Consider the following 18,964-nt stretch of genomic DNA (forward strand, 5'->3'; position numbering starts at 1 on the left):
ATTTTAGTATACCACATAAAACACAAATGGCACTACAGATATTCTTTGATACTTAAAACACAAATTGCATTTTACATCTTTCATATAATGTATGTAATTTTTCCCATGATATGCGTATATATGGAAGTAATGCATTCTGTCGACACACCACAATGTTGACAGCAAAAACATCGGCCACAAAAGGTCAACAATGGAAATGCCAGCAGTCAACTGTGACTCAAGAGTAAAATCCTTGTCACATACTAGCCTCCCCAAAAAACAAAATAACATTATTTTTCAGGGGGTAGCCCCCTGCACCACCACATCCTCTATAAGTGCTGAAGTTATCTAGTGGAGGGTATCAAACCCTGTGATAGATCAACATCATGAATCATTAGAAAATACATAAACCTTCAAGAAAAGAAAGGAGGGGTGGGACAAGACAGAAATGTTCAAGTAGTTTGAAGAAATTAAAAATTCTAAGATGGTGTCAACTTTTGTAAAAAAAAAGTTGTGTAAGAAAAGGTGCACAGTTTGAAGATAGAAGAGGAATGGCTTGAGGTAAATGTATAGAACTTTATTTTTACAGACACCATTAAGGTCACATTGCAAAGCATTCTTGAGGAAATTGGGTAATAGAACAATGGAGGAATTTGATGGAAATGAAGGTGGAGTGTACTATGCAGGCTTCATTTTTTCTATTATTGATACTTGTGTTTCTTATTAGTTTCAATAACTTGGTGTTAGTTCTCCACTGGTACATTCCAGGAATAGACTTACAGGTAGAATGAACAAGGTAAGACTCATCTCTATGCAACCTTTAAGTATCAGAATACCATAATAATTCCTCATCCTTTCTGAAGAATTCAAGTTTTCCAGCTTACAAGTTTTTCTAGGAAAGGAATCATTGTCCCTTTTTCTTTTCTTTTTTTTTGGGAGAATGTAGCATTTTGTTCAGTAATGTATTGTGCCAGTAAGGTATGAAATGACATATGATCTCCCTGGAATTACAAGATATGCCTCCCATAATTAAGTGGACAATGCTGTGTGACTTTGGTAGATATATCCCAATCAAAGTTTAAATTACTATCATTGCTCCTATATGTTAATGATAGCATTATAATTATTTTAATTGATTTTAAGATTTTAATGAATATACAGATGCTCATTTTATGCAGGGCAATAGAGGAGTTAGCTTAAATGTGGCAATAAAAGGAGTGTTGTGAACTGATGACAGTTTAAAGGAATTCATCAGCATCAAAGTGATATGCCTGAAAGTCTTGCAAAGTAAAGTGTTTCTGTTTTGAACCGCATATATGTCTGCTTTATTCAAAATGAGATGAACTATTATGGAGCACCTGAGTTCATTAAGTTGCTTACTTCCCGTTGGTTGTGCACCATTGAACTGTCTATAAGTTAGAAGATGTGGAAGTGCAGCTTCTCTGCAAAAGATGCAGACTGACCTTTTAATATGTTGTTTGCTGAGTGGCCTTTGTGCTTTACATTTCTTTCAAGTTTTTACCTGCATGTTATTTAATTTCTGGTATTGTCATTGGTTTCATTGTGTTTACTTTGCATGGTATGAATTATTAATGGTGGCCATCAATTTAGTGACAAGATTCCCATATTTGAATACACGTTCATCTGCTGAAAGAAATAGAAATGAAATGGCTGATAAAATGAAACTACATACAAACCAAATAAATGTTTAAAGAACAAAAGATAAAAAATAGGGTAGTAGGCTTCACCCCCTACATGGGTATGTGGGTGTCAGTCTTAACCCTCCACACTTTGTCCAGGGAGGCAGATGGCTTCACCCCCTACATAGGTATGTTTGTGGCAGTCTTGACCCTCAGCAATTCATACAGGGTCTAGTTTAATACTTTTTTGCAATTTTAATGAAATCTGACAGTAATCACACATTGGATACCTAAAGTGGTTATGTATATAAGAAGGCACTAATGGAGGCTGGACAACACACAAATAGATAGAAAGAGATCTTTTGTAGCTTGGATGGCACAGTGGTGCAGTGGTAGCATTGTCACCTCACAGCAAGAGGTTCCCTGGTTCGATTATTGGCTGGGGTGCTTTCTGTGTGGAGTCTGCATGTCCTCCCTGCGTTTGTGTGGGTTTCCTCCAGGTACTCCGGTTTCCTCCCACGTTACAAAGACATTGTATCTGGAGCATTTCTCCTCAGGCCTCTGCTGAAAATTGGCTTTGTTCCAAGTCAGACTTTCCTGGTAAACAAATGTTAAAATAAATAAATAAAAGGAAACTGTTATTTCTAGGTACATATGGCTGAAAACACACATTTTGAGGAAATGTTTGCAATTTAATGAGCACCATTTCTGCAGAAACACAGATTGGGCTTATGGACAGTCTGTAGTGGCTAAGGACAACTAAAGGTGGAGTATGTACAGCTCTCTTCAGCTCTGTTTCTTATGTTCCCAAAGCATTCCCTGCCTACTCTTGGCTGACTTATATATCCTCAATGAAAAACAGAGGATGAGCATTATGACAGAAAGACTCATAAACATATAAGAAATCAAGCAGTGTCCAAGTTAGGATTATATGACAATAAAAAGATATGGCAAGACAAAGGTAGCACAACAGATGTTGTCATGACACATAAGGTCAAAACTAGTAGGAGAATAAACAATGCATGGAACAGGTATAGGACACTTCTAGGATATGATGTTAGCTAGAATGTGCCACTTACCCAAAATGGGCATGTTTTCCTTGGTCTGCTACAAGTGCTCAGATACCATTAGCTCATGACACAGTTGTTTGCAGTCATTTGCTCTGAACAGTAAGAGCTGTACCTCCCACTTACTAGATCTTACTGAATTACCTAGTCCTCCCACCACTTAACCTTATTAATCTGTATAGCTTTAGCAGAGCAATATCTCTAATGTTAAACTTCTGACTATTCCTATTGAATTCATGCTCTCTGACCCTAAAACTCCCCTCCTGCTCCCTAAACCTAAATTCCCAGATCATACTCTAACCCTGAAATATCCCTACTCCTCTCTAAACCTTAAGTCTTTGATCACTCCTTATACCTAAAACTCTACTCACCTTCGCTAAACCTAAATTCTCTGATCAATTCCTGAACCTAAAGCTTCCTTCCATAATCTTAAAATCACCTGCCATTCCTGAACTCTAAAACTCTCCTCCCACTACCTAAACCCAAAGTCCCTGATTGCTGTCTAACCCTAAAGTCGCCATCCCACTCTGCTAACTTTAAAACTCCCCTGTTGCTCCCCTTTCACTTCCTGTACCAAAATCTCCCTGACAATTACTGCTTAAAAGCCTAAGCTACACTTCCTCCCACTCTTGCTTCAAGGGTGACGCACTTACCTTGCTCAGACTTAAATAATGTATTTGGAGAAGGTGCAGTGGCTCAACTAACTATCTCCACATGTCTGCCACACCTTTCCCAAACTCATTATTCAGGCTTGAGTGTGAACAGCAGTCTATGCAAGCTACAAGATATTTGAATCCCTGGCCACCAGATGGCAGTTTTCAACCACGTGGGACTCAGAAGCTTGTAGGAGATTCACTTTTTTCTACCTGCCATATTAATCCATGTTTCAGCATTTCTATGCTAATAGCTAAGATGTGTAAAAGCAAAGCTACAGGAGTATCAGTTATTGTCATGCATAACTAAAATACCTATGCATAAACCAGCGAACAAGATATCAACGAGACAGATGATTTTCTAGAACCAGCCAGTAATAGCCTTGGAATTTCACAGTTCATGTGTTTTTACTGTGAAGCACAAAAAATAGGCATTTTCTAAAGTAATAAATTGGTACAGGATATTATAATATAACTGGTAATGTCATTGAATGAAAACCCTCCAGTACAGAAAAGATGTATAGTTTACCTACTTAACAAAAAGGACTTTTTAAATTGTTTTAGGTGAATATTTAGCTGAACATCAGAAAACATTTTCCTGAGAACTTGATCTGGTGTAATACTCTGGGCTACGAAGTGCATAAGACATTCTTCATCTCCTACCTGTAACTGTAAAAGAGCACTAAGACGTGAGATATAAGTAATAGTATATAAAGTACATTAGCAGATGTATTTATGTGCATTTCAAAGTATGAATGGAAAAAATTCATATTCTCTGGTCCACATTCTCAAAACAACAGAGTGAACATCAATACGTAAAAGGAAGTGACTTTCAACTACATTTGTGCTAGTCAGCAAAACAGGTGGCAGGACACTGCAGTAATACACAGCTAAGACATTTCACTTTTTATCATTAAAAATGAACTATAGATAACCTCTTTTACAATCAAATCTGACCAAAACACAGAATTTTTATCATTAAAAAATGAACTATAGATTCCTTTTTAACATTCAAATCTGACAGAAACACAGATCAGGCATAGTAAAGAGTAGTCAGTGTGTTGTTAAAGTATCTGATGTTTATTTTGCACTAGGTAGAGCAGTGTTTGCATCAGTGTTGAGGACACACTGAGGTGAGTCATAGTCATATGATTACATCAATTTTAATCCTGCAAAGTAGCTTTGCATCTGCCAAACCTAGAATCACACAGCTTAAATGCAGTTTGCATGAATAGCAAATAGATAACTTACTGCTGACATATCTGAGGATTGGATACCAGCTTCTGAAGGAAGTCATTCAAGCCCATCTTTCTTTCCTTTATGAAAGCTAAAAGTGAAACAAAAAATGCAAATGTAAAACTCTAAAATTAACAAAGCTTAACCTTTTAATATCATAATTTGAACCAAATTTCACTGAATTACAGCAAACATATACTACTAAACAAAAACATTATATAGCTTTTGTTAACAACCACAGAGTGCATTGTGAGATATCTGAAATTATCTTATGGGTTTTACTTCCTGATAGTTTGTTGAAATATTACTTTTTGTTGAGTGGTAATTAACAGAAGTCAATAAAGAAAGCCAGCCCCATCATATGTGAGCATTCCTTCTTGGCTGAGATTTGGTTTTAGATGTTTGACTGCTGGCAAGGATGCAACAGAAACTGTTACATACAATACACTTGCGAAAAAAAACAGCATTGTATGTTAGAATGTTCAATTTATTCATACAGTATTCATTCAGAACCCCACTATATCTAGGAGTTATGCATTTCAATCCCTTATTGATTGGAAATGAACTGGAATTGTACTGCTAAAATACATCACTGCTTAACACATGCTAGCTGGGATTCATAGAAATGTAACACAATGTGCAGTGCAAATTAATACGTGTAGCACCCATGCAGAGAGAGTGGGTTGTTCTAAGATACAGGTAGCGAGGTGGCACAAGCATTAAGATAACCTTGCATGTAGCTCATTCTTAATGACTGCACAATGACATGTAAACGAGGAATCCCAAAGCAAATGTGCCACCAGTGGTATGCAAATAATGGCACAAAAATCAGCAAACTGATTCAGAATTATATGAATTGGTGCACTGCTCCATTACAAACAGCAAAGATTTGTGGTGTACATGACACAAATGGTGCTGGAAGCAGCAGCAGTAGCACCACAACATGGGTTAGTGGCCTCCAGTGGAGCTAGTGCCCACAGCTTTGTGCACTGCAGCCATACATGCCAGAGGAGGGGGTAGAGAAAGTGTTTTGGTCATTTCCATGTGGGCAGAAAGACTACAAGGACCTAACTGAACTGTGTCACCATAAACAGAATCAACAAGGCTGTGTGGTGTATTCCATTCCTCTGAATAAAAAGATATCCCTTTAACCATCCAAGTTATAGAGACCTTCTAGTGACATATAGGGGAAATATTACAGATAGCACATGCAACAGCCTCATGAATTCTAAACCAGTCCCTGGCAAGAGTGTAAAAAGGACTACTCAGATGAGTGCAATTTTTCCAAGCATCTTGAGGAAAAAAGCAAAAAATGTTTAGTACTGTCTAAACTAATACCTGCAGTACAGAGCGAGAAAATAGCTGTTTCATGTGAACCACCAGCTGAAAACAATGTCTTTTGCCTATGTGCATAGGGGCAACATTTTCAGGGATGAGTACATTTTTTTAAATGATAACTTAAGTGGTGGGGTCAGCAATGTCAGGTATGATTATAAAATACAAATTTCTGACTACACCCCTGGTTTGTGGACATTATGTGTCAACATATGGAGGAGCATATCTAGTTACCCAGGATAACAGAAAAGGGGAACCAACACAATGTGGGCTTTGTACAACATAGCTCATTTACCTAAGGTCCTGGGAGCCATAAGTTGCACAGATGTTGCCATCAGGGCCTCAACTGTTTCAAAGGGAATGTGATACATTAGCAAGACAGAATTCCACTCCTTGAACTTTCAGGTGTTGTAATGCCCAGGCATTATTTGTAATGCACCATCAAGGCATTTCACATGTATCAGACATTTGGTACACATCCAACCTATACTAAAGATTCTTGTGAAGGGACTTGACATGGGGTTATCTGTTGTTATATGCACATGTATGCTATATAGACAGGTCTATATACTCAGACACCATATAAGATGAGAGCAGATCAGTATACAGCATTGATTGTTGTAGGCTGCAGGCAATACAAGATATGACTTATAGAGTCCAGGTTGATGAGCCCCATATGTGACCTTCAGACCATGCAGAAAATGGCATATAACACAACCCATATGGAAATGCAAAATGCACTGGAGCATGTGTTTAGATTACAGAAGGGAACAGTCCAATGTCTAATCACTGCAGGAGGGGAACTACAATTCAGTTAAGACATCTGCACTAAAATTTTTATTCAGTGTTCCATGCAGCATGACATGGCCTTGTGCAGAAAGCTGGAATAACAGGTAAACATCATGGCACCACCTTCCATACCAGTTGTAGCAGCAGAAGGGAAGGGTGGAGAGTCACGGGACAAACAGGTAGCAGCAGTACCACAGCTGATCCAGGCATAGGCTTAACACATTATAGCACTGGTAAAGAGACAACATCTGATACACAACTAAAGGGCATGACACAAAAAACACAGAATAAAATGATGCATGCATTATTACAGTCTGGCTATGGAGGCCAGGGTACAGAATGGCCATGCTGTGCATCAGGTATCACCAGAGTTGCACAGGTCACTGAGTGAGCAGAGTACAGTCATCATCACTTACAGTTACAAGTGACTACAGGGCTATAATAAGGGAGGGTCATGGGAGGTGAACATGGTATTCTGGGTAGTTGTAAGGAGTCAGGAATAACATTCTCCATTGAAGGGGCTGAGATGCCATGACATGACCATTGGCAATGTCCACAGTGTAGGCTAATGTTGTCAGGACTTGATGTGGTTCCTACCAGAGAAGGAGTAGAATTACAGGATCATGCATGCACACCCTGAAAGGACATATCATGTGTTACACCTCAGCATCATCATCATTGTCATCACCAATGATTCAGATGATATGTATGAAGAGGGGTGGGGCACTATTTGGTCATGGGTGAGAAGGAAGGGGTAGAACTATGGGGCTGTGCATGAGTAGCCTGATGACCTTCCCTAGCTGATCATCCAGATGAGGGTTGATATCCATAACTTGGAGGATACTCAAAGCTAATGGTCACAGGTCATGTGGCCACCAATGACAGTGATGCTGTCTAAATAATGGTCTACACAGTCTGAGTTGGGATGGCCTGTGCCTGATTGACTTGAATCTGGATCTTCCATGATCACTGACTTCATTGTCTGCTGTGTCAGACCAGAAGGTGGCTGCAGTATGTCTCACGGAGGCAACTATGGAACTAACATTTGCCACTTCAGCAGCAATGTTTCAGTTGGTGAATATCATCTATCATATGATGGAGCACACTTAGCAGCTCCTCAGTGCAGTGGGGTTACAGTTGTTTGTGTCTGGATCAATGTCCTGCACATCTGTTGGTTAATGCTGAGTGCCAAAACCATATCAGACACTGTGCTGGACTCATGACTGCACTGCACACACATGTGTCTCTCCTCTATGGTGGGTATGCATACCTTAGAGGCATTGTGCATGTCATATGCTATGTTGGCTGGGGATACAGGTAGAGCTTATTAGGGACTCTCAGGTACAGGATAACCATCACTTAGTGGTGAAACTCTGCACTTAGCCTGAACCTCTACAGGGGTCTCTGTACTGGTGGATCTGTGTCAGCCCTCTCCCTGTATCATAGTAGACAATGTTTTTGTGTCATAAGAGTGTGACACTAGCCCAATGTCATTAGCAGTGGCAGCAACAGCCACAGGTGCCCTACTGATGTCGGGCCTATGTTATCCTGTTGAGTGGACCTCCATGAGTGAAAGCTATTATAGCATGAACATACCTGATATCACTGTCAGCATACACCCATATACCTGTTTAACCCACTGAGGCATGAGTAGTAGTACTCATGGATGTACAGCTATAGCATATGTTGGCAGACGCACCTAGTTGTGCAGGCTGCTGCAGTTAGAAACCAGAGGTCAATGGAAGGAGAGCTATACAGATGGGTCTTGATCAGTCATTCCCTTCAAACATGCAGTGCAGTGTGCTATACCATACGCTAATGGATGGACATTACTAACCTAGTGCTCTCACTACTGATACATGGGTGACTGGTGTCATCCAGCTCACACATACAAGTCATCCCAGGTATGAGGGGTCCTTCCTCATGTCCAGTGACTGACACAAGCAACTCCTCAGCCTCCATGAGCTGTTTCATTGTTGATGGTCCTCCTCCTGTGGTGGACCTGGTTTTGCAATACTCTGTGCCTTGTCCTCTGCCCTGAATACCATACCAGTAATCATTCATTACACCTGTTATAGAGACCTATTATATCTACCCACATTCTGTTCTACACCACTCCTTACTAAACCTGCTCCCAATAATGATTCTTTGCAGCACTTTTGCCCAGATGGCAAATGTCCTGAGTGTGTACAGGGCCTGCACTAGAATGTCATTCTCCTGGCTAGTTTTGTTTTCTGTTATGTGACAATGCCAGTACTTATATACTTCCTGGTAACACATGTCAGTCAGTGGGTGTGTATGAGGTATGTATGTATGTTGTGGGGTGCACATACATATGACAGGCCCTCTCCCTTATATATCTGGTTATCATATGCACTTGGTGCTATGCAGATCCTCACCTCCCATGTCTGCATACTTGTACCATATCTCAAGATATGACCCTGGAACTCTATACCCCTTATGGCAAGTTCTTTCCAGGGTGTCTGATGAGCACAGTTTACAGCCCCCAGCCACAGGGAGAAGGCACAGTGCCATGGCAATGTCATGGGTTCACAGTTACACAAATACCACAACATTTGCTTGTCACTGACATCCACAACAGGGTTTGTTGTCATTACTTAGCTACTTTACCAGGGAAGAGTCGTTTCTTAACACTAAGGCTCTTTAAGTCTAAATAATCTGTAAGGAAATTCTCTTTCTTCACAGATGAACATTCATAATGCAAAATGGCATTTGCACTTTGTATTGCTCTAATAAGAGCCACATAGCATGGCAGTTATGCGAATGAAGTCACTAAGTACCATTGTCTGAATCTCTGTGAAATGTGATCAGTGTACAATGTGATACCCAAATATATCAGCACTACCCATGTACCTCTGCTCTGGCTCCCCCCAGAATAAGCCTGCTCATCCTCCCTGCCAGTGCCATCAAATGTCTGAGCTGTTATTCACACTTGGGTTGCTTGGGCTATAGACAGTGGTTTATCTTTCTACACCAATGGTGCTGGCTACTGTGCTTGTTGTAATTGTACAATATAATTAAGTAAACATACTTTGTTATGCAGTGTTGATTTGGAAGAGTGTCACAGGAGGCTGGAAAGGTCCTCCTCCAGGCAGGAGTGTTGGTATGACAGCTGTCACAGTCCAATGTACAAGTGAGAATGTGTTTATAGCATATTTATGTCATCTCTCACAGCTAGTCCAGTTGTGGAAGAGGCAAGGCAGCAGTTACCCCATGTACCATCTGATGTCTCTGGACTAGGTCACAGTAGCTTCCACACTTGCCTAGACGTGATCAGGAGCTATGCCCCCCACACCCCCAACTATATATACTAACTCCAGGATCTCACTATAGTGGGGAAAAGGGCATATACCTTTTACTTGCCTTATAGTACTCTACACAGTGCCATATACACTAAGTGGGTTGCACTTAGAAGGTCGAGGTGGGTAATGTCAAACCCACTTTAGTCGACATCAGGAGGTCGAATGGCAACAATGTTGAACCCGACATTGTCGAAATACAAATGTCGCCCCCATCTTGAACCATGTTAAAGTCCGTTCTGAGGTTTTCGACGATTTGTATTTCGACAATGTTGGAATTCGTCATAGTCGGTTTCGTGGAAAGGGGTCAATGATACTATCATTCGATGGTGTCACATTCAACCTTCCGATGGTAAACCATACTAAGTTCAGTTCTGTGAAATGAGTTTTTAGTCATATGTGTTGTCAGTGAAGTGGTTGGGGTGAAATAAAATTCAGTGAAATAAGATTCAACGAAATAAAGTAGACCCATATATATATATATATATATATATATATATATATATATATATATATATATATATATATATATATATATATATTTACACACACACACACACACATATATATATATATATATATACACATACAGACATAGGCGAATGCATGTGTGTGTGCATGCACATATATGTTTATGCATGTGTAGGTACATATGTGTTTATAAACTGAATGGTACCTTGTAGTAGTCACATGGATCACACACATAGCGTTCTGTTCCAAAAAATGGAACATATGCAGAAAAGCAGAAGGGAGTATTTAATTCAGTTCTCGAATGACAATGGCAACAAGTTACTCTAAGAGAAGTGGTCTTTGAGTGACCCTGTACCCTACACAGATGTAAATGTCAGTGGGCTTACTTCACAATATGAGCTCCTAATATGTATTAATGAGAAATTGCTGTACTCATAGATAATGCTGAATCTGAAACATGATGGAGTGCTCCAAAGGCAATGAGACATTTTTCATGATCATGTAATAATTCTAAATATGGTTATTTACTGTAATATTACTGCGAGTCTGTAATAATATGAGGTAATACATGGAATTTAGTTGATCTGTTGGTCATTTGCTCAAGAGTAGTTCACCAAACAAGAAATTCACTAAAACTTCAAAGTTTGTTATATTAGTGGGGATTGCAAATGGTAGCCCCCTACATAAACAGTTGGGGGAGGGGTTTATTCCTAATAAAATATTTTAGTTTTATTCCATTTTTGGTTAATTTCCCCTTCAACAGCTAGCCTCTACTGAACAGATATTAGTGAAATGATTAATGATGAGCCAAACTAGATCTGCCAGTATATGCAACTAATAGTAATAATAATAGTAACTAATAGTAAGTGGAAATGCCGACAAACCTAATGGTGATAGTACAGGCTACATTAGGTTTTATAAATACGCTATTTTTTGTAATATGTCTTGCAACATTAATATGAATAATAATGCTAAAACATCCACCTTCCCTTGAAAAAGTGTGCCCCCCTTAAGCCAAATTTACTTATTTGAATTTATCATTCCATATTGGTAAGATTCAACATTTAACACTGTAGCTTTCAAGTTCAGAATATTAGAAATCACATATAAGCTATACACAGTACTGTTAACCCAGTTTATTTTATGTTTCACTTTGAATTACTATGCAGTGATAACATTAATTTCAAAAAATATATTAAGTTATTAAATAGTGTTTTTTGATTGAGATTCATTTCCTTTTTGTGACATTATTTAGTCTATTATTTCTGTGGTAGAGACTTTAAATCAAAGGAACCATGGGGAAAAGCCGAAAGACACAACAACATAGGGAATACAAGGGAACTGAGTACTGCATCCACTTACACTTTGCCAATGCCTACCCTTAGATTGTAGCTCTATTTTCAAAGAAGGCTAGGCCAGTAAAGGCAGGGGAGTATTTGTGAGTAGCCATACTGTCATCTATTTTCCGTATGAAGGAAGATGATGCATTTATTATATGTCTTGATTTGCCATGGGAGACTATTCCAGAGGTAGGGAAGGCACTGCATAATGAACCTATCTGAGCACACTGTTTTATTTGTTTGTGGATGCAAATTTAGATCCCTGGTTATGGCGTTTGTTGGACTATTTGATTTGTGGAGATATAAGAGATCCAGAACCACTGGGTCCCTTACATCACAGAAGGCAAGGCATAGATCTCTCCTCAGGAGTCTATGAGATACTGAATAAAAGGACAGTGCTTCCCATATTTTCCGGTAGTTTAGGGTTTTTAAGCCAGTGGTCTTTTTAGTTAGGAACCTCTTGGATCTTTCTAGTTGTTTGATATGTCTATTAAGGTACACCCCAAAGGGACATTGTATTCAATGTTTGGCCTAATCCATTCTGAATTTCAATGGGACAATGATCTCTTTACATCTGACTAATATTCCTTTGGCAATTAGCACTTTATGACTATTGTTGTTCCTTGACGATCAAAGGAGGGAGAGTTATCAACCAAAGTTCCAAGTTTTTAACATTCTCATTTTGGAGTGAGGCGTTGTTTATGTAAAAAGCTGGGGGGATGGGTTGTTTACAAATGTGACAATATTGCTCTCTTTAGCATTTAATTTTAGCCCATTTTTAGTACTTCAGGTATTTACAAGCATAAGTTCTTGTTGAAGGACTTTGGCGTCAGAGTGAGACTTGATAATAACTCCCAGTTTACAGTCATCTGTAAACTTGGTTAGCCAGAGGGCTTGGTTCATGGCCTAGAGATCAAAAACATAAATGCTAAACAAGAGAAGTCCAAAAACCTGAGCCCTATGGGACAGCATTGGTCACTTTCATAGTCTCTGATTAGACACCAGCTACCTGCACTGTAAGGGTTCTGTCTTTTAGCTAATTTTCTGTCTATCTTACTACATAGGGATCTATTTGTAATGCATTAGGCTTACTACTTATGCCAGTATGGAGCATGGTGTCAAATGCCTGGTCAAGGTAAACTTTGTGAACATTATGACTGCTGTCAACAGCCTGTCTTGCTTTTCAAAGAAGTTAACCAGATTCATGAGAGACAGGACCTTACCACTGACAAAGCCAAACTGCTGTGAGTGTAGCTTGATGAAATTTTTATATCATACTTTAGCAGGTCATTTATAGCACTTCCATGCTTTTGCAAATAACGTTTGTCAGGCTGATGGGCCTATAATTCCTGGGGTCAGAGGTGGGGCCACCCTTGGGAATGACATCACTATTGCTGTGCACCAAACCTGAGGGATAAAACCAGAGGCTAAACTCAGGTTAAATAGTTTAAGGAGTGGTTCTAACATGGCTTGCTTAGTACTTTTTATTAAGCAACTAAGTATATTGTCAGGTTCCATTCATAAAGTATGTTTAGTCTTGGAGAGCACCTTCAGTAACAGCAAAGAGTTCTGCAAAGAACAAATAGAAAAGTGACATGGGATTAGCACAAAACTCTGCTTCTGCTGTTTAGTTACTGTAATCACAGCTATTTAGTCATTAAGCTAGACATCAGCAGTCATAATGTTCACAAAGTTTACCTTGACCCCATTCTCAAGTAGTATATTCATCTCTATCAAATTAATGCAGCTCACTTTCGTCTTAGTGATTTCTTCTTTATTTGTAAAATACTCACAATGTTCACCTTGGTTTTCTCAGCTGTTGTGTGAATAACTATCACTATTGTTTAGATGCTGTAACATCAGTGACACAGGCATTCAAATAGACGTAATGAGATAGTATGGTACCCAATTCACAAATAATGTATTCATCTATTGCTAACTAATGTCACTTGATTTGGTCTCATTGACTTCTTTATTTGTAGCTTGCTCAATATTGCTTCCTTGAGGTTCTCAGTTGTTACTTAATAACAAAATTCTTCTATAATGATTACCACTTCATGCTTTCAAAAAGTGAATGTACATAATACTTCTACACCATATAACTTAACAAGGGTAGTTACAGCTTCTATTAAAACAGCACAACTACAGGATAAAACATATGCAACAGTTTGAAGAGGCATTTTGCTGTACTGATCTGTTCTAAAGTATTTAAACTGCTTAAACATACACAAAAATAATTATCAGATATTAGACATAAGCTCACTGTATTTGCTGAACAAATTCCACGAACATTCATGTATTATTCATGCATTATTCATTCATTTGATCATTCATTTATTAACAAGAATAACTGAATTGATTCACAATAACCTATTTCTTTCATGACCCAAACAACTACCAACGTGCAGAAAATAAACAGAGGGACTGATATAATAGGACAGCCTTATCTGTACATTTCACAGTGAATATATATATATATATATATATATATATATATATATATATATATATATATATATATATATATATCACATCACATTAATGATACTGTAAAACTGCCAAGCATGAAGGGCAGCTAAATACCTTAGAGAATTTTCAGAAAGTAAAAAAAAAAGCCAGAAGGATGAATCTTTGTCTCACAATATTGTCTTGGAAATACTTTTTTAAACCCAAAAACTGTACTTATGTACAGTGAAAACAAATACAATTGTTTGTTCTTAACTTTTCATGAAACATTAACAAAAATGCTGTAAAACCTATAGATATTTCCTATACCTTTAGAACAAACAACATACATGCTAACTCCATTTTCCTAGTTCTAGCTAGTTTAAATAAGTTCTGCTGGAAGAAGGCCGTATCTCACTAAAAGGAATTATCTGACCTTAAAACCCCATTCAGCTTGTGCATATGAAAAATTTCTCATAATGCAGTACAACCATTACCTTATTTCTACTACAACATATGCTATTCAGTTTTCCATCTGCTAAAAATCAACCACGTAAACCCTACTGAAATTTGAACTTAACACAATGTGCATACAGTTGGTATATGTAAAATTACAAATTTTGTTAGGATATGAGGAGTATATAACTGCACTCTGATACCACTTTTAGACATAGATTAACCCAGCCTATTGACAATCGTTGCTTAATTTTCATTCACATAATGAGTGAAGAGTGAAAGGAGCTCTTTCTCTCTGTTTACACGAAGATGAAGATTCAAGGTATGTTCTGGCTTATGTCAGAGCCCCTGGGTCATGAAGATTGCATTGCTTCTAATAATAGCCATGATCCGTCTGATTTGTTGCAAGCATTATATCAGATTACCACTTGACTTCACCTAGAATCACCTTGTCTTTCTTGTTTGCTCTTTACTGATGTATTTTATAAAATGCAGACCACAGTTAAGATAACAATAGCAATTCAAGCTTAAAAGGTCCCACATTTTAAAAGAACTAGGATACCTATGCCACGCCATAATTATTTTTCATAGAAGTCACAACTTTTCAGTCTTCTGTTGAAACCAATGCCAATGTTTTCAGCAACTGCAGGTATCTTATACAGAGATTTAAGGCACTTAATTGTAACACAAGACCTCACTTGCAAAATAGCTGAACACATCAATTGTTGAGGTTAATTTCATTTTCTGGTTATCACCTGAGATTTTAAAAATACAATGTACTGTTGCAAATGTGCTTGCCGAAAGAATGTTATTTCCTCCAGACCAAATTATCATCATTCACACCACTCATACTCTTAGCATTAGAATTCTGGACAAAGCTAAAATTAGTTGGGGGGTACAAATCTCCACAATCAGAGAAAGGGTTTAAACAGTCCTGTTATAAATTTAGAAAGATACTAGAATAACATGTTTTGTATTAACATGCATTTTTCTAAAGGATATGAAGTCTGAAATTCATATGTCTGGCATTATTTTGTGACTTCATTTTTCAGTGATTTGCCAGAAAAACACACATTTTACAAGGGACATACCAAAAATGCCAGGCAAAAATATGGCAGTCTGTAAAATTCTGGACAGTTAAGGGGTAGGTCATTATTGCATTATAGTTCTAAATTGATTATGTATGTCATTAGGTCAAAACCATAAAATAATGGAAGATTTTTAAAAAGAGGCAAAATCAGAATTTAGTCATTTTTTTAAGAGATGCATGCATACTTCAAAGACTAATATCTTCTTTCACAATACTAGCTGGTAGGCAGTAACTAAGTTCGTCTAAGTTCCAGGCATAGTTCTCAACCTTCCATCTCCAAAATGTATAACAGTATGCTAACAATGTGGAACAAATGGGCAAAATACGGAACACATACTCTACTAAACACTTACTAACAATTTTAACTAGTAAGCTCACACAAAGGGTAAAAGTGTGTTTTTTATGCTTGGTTTGTTATTTTGATGAATTAATATGATTAAATATTATTTACCATGAATATTAGCTAAAATAAGTCCTTCCAATGATTGCGTGACAAGCTTTCAATGTAGAACATGGTCTATTTATGACTCAAAATGAAGAACGATCCAGGTAACAAGGTACAATTCAGAGGTGTGGTTCCCAGGACTGGAAATGTGATCCTTAGAACTGAGAAAAGTTAACTGCAATTAATTGTATAGCTCTCAACTGCCCCTGATTTGGGGCCTTTGCCCCTATTATTTATTTATTTTGCTTTGTCCCTGATTCAGGAACAATGAGGTTGATAACTATGATCATACCTCTCAACCTTTTAAGAAAAAAACTGCACAAAGCCTACAATAATAAGAGACAGCAGCACAAAAATAGGAATAGATTTTAAATATTGCTCTTATAAACTTACAAAGTTCCTAGAATAACATGATTTGTGTTACCATGCATTTTTCTAAAAGATATGAAGTCTGAAACTCATATGTATGTCATTATTTAGTCCATACCGCTCAACCACTCAGCACAAGAAATCCGGACAAAGTAAAAAATAATGGGGTGGACAAAGGCCCAAAAATAGGGACACATTTTAAACATTGCTTGCTCTTATAAACTTAGAAAGCTGCTAGAATAAAAGGTTTTGTTTTATCATATATTTTCTGAAGGTTATACAGTCTGAAACTCAAATCCTTGCTGATTTGCCAGAAAACCTCAAATTTTATGAGGAACAGACCAAAAATATAAGACAAAAATCTGAACAATCTGTGGAAATCTGGACAGTTGAGAGGTATGAATTTAGGCACTGTAAACATCGGTGATATGGCAGAAAAACACAAATTTTATAAAGAACAAACAAAAATTTTAAAACAAACATATGGACAGTTTTGAAAAATCTGGACATTTTAGAGGCATGAGTGTGATTAAGAAAAAATATGTACTTAGTCAGAGATTGGTGTATCTCTGAGAATTCCCTTTTTTTGCTATTAATATACAGCTGTCTTGGAGTTATACCACGGTGCAGCCCAAACTAAAAGTAGTGCACAGACCTAATAGGCTACTTTGGCTCAGTTGGCCCATCACTGAAAATTTCGTAGACAGCTAAAGCTTGAATTAACAATGTACAAACGCAAATGGAGCATCTATTGCTAGTCTGAGTAAACAAAGCAGTGCGAGCTCTGCGGCGCAGTCAGTCAACATAAGGGAAAGAAAAAGCTCGGTGGATACAGAGCTTGGCATAAAGAAAACGAATTTTGTCTTACCCATTAGTGCCTTGGTTTCAAAAGGAAGAACAATTTTAAAACGTCACTAGACTGGGAAAGCAAAATGCCGTTTTCATATTTTGCAGCATCACTTTAAGTTGAGGCAGCCCGTGACTTGATGTAGGAAATTTACCATCGACCCCTGTTAAGTTTCTAATGATTTACGTTTTACACCAACAAATACCAGAAGTAGGAAAGTCCGGGACAGTTAACATTTCAGAGAGAGAATGTTTACATACACATGGTAAAAAACGCACACTTCTGAACACACTTGGATGTTGGGATCACTGCTTCCAACCCACCTGTCATCCACATAATAACTAAACTCACGTTCACTAAGCGATCATTAAACCTATGGGGCACCTACAGTCATCCCACACGGTAAACCCACCCAAGCACACGCAGATACTTAATTGGAGCACACTTCTACACACCCACACATTTTAAACTTGAAGGCATTACCACGTCACACATATTACACACACACCGTGCCCCAAAATGAAAATCTTCTCACACTTCTGAACAGAGTTCATGGCAGTAACCTCAAATTCCACTATATTTTCATCAAGATAATAGTTTCATCATGTTAAAAGTTGGTTTCATCATACATAACTATAGAGATAGGTTCCCACTTTAACAACTCCAGATGGAGGCAGCACTGCTACTCAAAACAGCTCTTGGGTTTTTCAACTACGCAGCCATCATATCCATCATTATGTGATTCTTTAAGGCTTAATCATATAATCCATTATTATGAAAGAAGTCCTACCGGTGAGGAAGGAGACGATACCCCGCACCCTGGAGTAGGTTGTCAGATCACAGCCTGGCTCTGTCACCGCCATGTTATTATCACCTAGCAGCATCAGTATCACAAGTCCCAAAAGAGCGAGCGACGAAGCGCGAGCTAACGGCAGTTGCCGAGAACGCAAGTCCCGGTGCACACTGCTCCTGTCCCGCTGTCGCACTCTACTCTGTGCCGGCTGCTTACAGAAAGGCTGGACGCGAGGTGTGCATTGGCACGGACTTTATACAAGACCAATTGCTGGCGAGTTGTCAATCGGTTTGACAGCGGCTGGTAACCAGGCAACTATAAGACATACGCACTTAATGACGTCAAGGAATTCCTCGGTAGCACTCCCTTCACTGTTGGAGGTACAGCACTTGAATTAAAGAAGAATGAAGATGCCAGCCTTCCCTTCATCACTCTCCTCCTCTTTCTCCTCAAAGCTCCAGAGGTTGTACCATAACAGCTGTCTGTTTCTGGATCGTGACTGATAGCATCAGCAAATAGCAATAAGCAACATGTTTAATATAAGTAGTCGACTAAACATTTCAATTTATGAAAGGTCAGCTGATTTAAATAAAATTCAGACAAGGTGGCATACCTTTTTATTCACTTAATACTAGTAGTTGTCTATGGAAAATACCTGGTGCAAGTCCACGCTTTTTCCTTCTGCAGCT

At 38.3% G+C, this 18,964-nt stretch overlaps 1 protein-coding gene across 1 annotated transcript in view; it reads right to left on the reverse strand.

The window, feature by feature from the left end:
• The window catches only part of LOC122792320 (serine/threonine-protein kinase Sgk1-like), a 111,076-nt gene extending 92,506 nt beyond the window's left edge, over window positions 1-18,570 (reverse strand). Inside the window, exons 1-2 of the mRNA XM_044060113.1 lie at window positions 18,273-18,570; window positions 4,591-4,666 (exon numbers count right to left, since the gene is read on the reverse strand). Of these exons, the coding sequence (XP_043916048.1) occupies window positions 4,591-4,666; window positions 18,273-18,366 (170 nt within the window). The 5' untranslated portion in view covers window positions 18,367-18,570. The remainder of the gene's footprint in view (window positions 1-4,590; window positions 4,667-18,272) is intronic.
• Between the last annotated feature and the right edge of the window lie 394 nt (window positions 18,571-18,964).

The sequence above is a fragment of the Protopterus annectens genome, chromosome 1.part2 (assembly GCF_019279795.1).
Source record: "Protopterus annectens isolate FY-2018-M chromosome 1.part2, PAN1.0, whole genome shotgun sequence".
Classification (NCBI taxonomy): Eukaryota; Metazoa; Chordata; order Ceratodontiformes; family Protopteridae; genus Protopterus; species Protopterus annectens.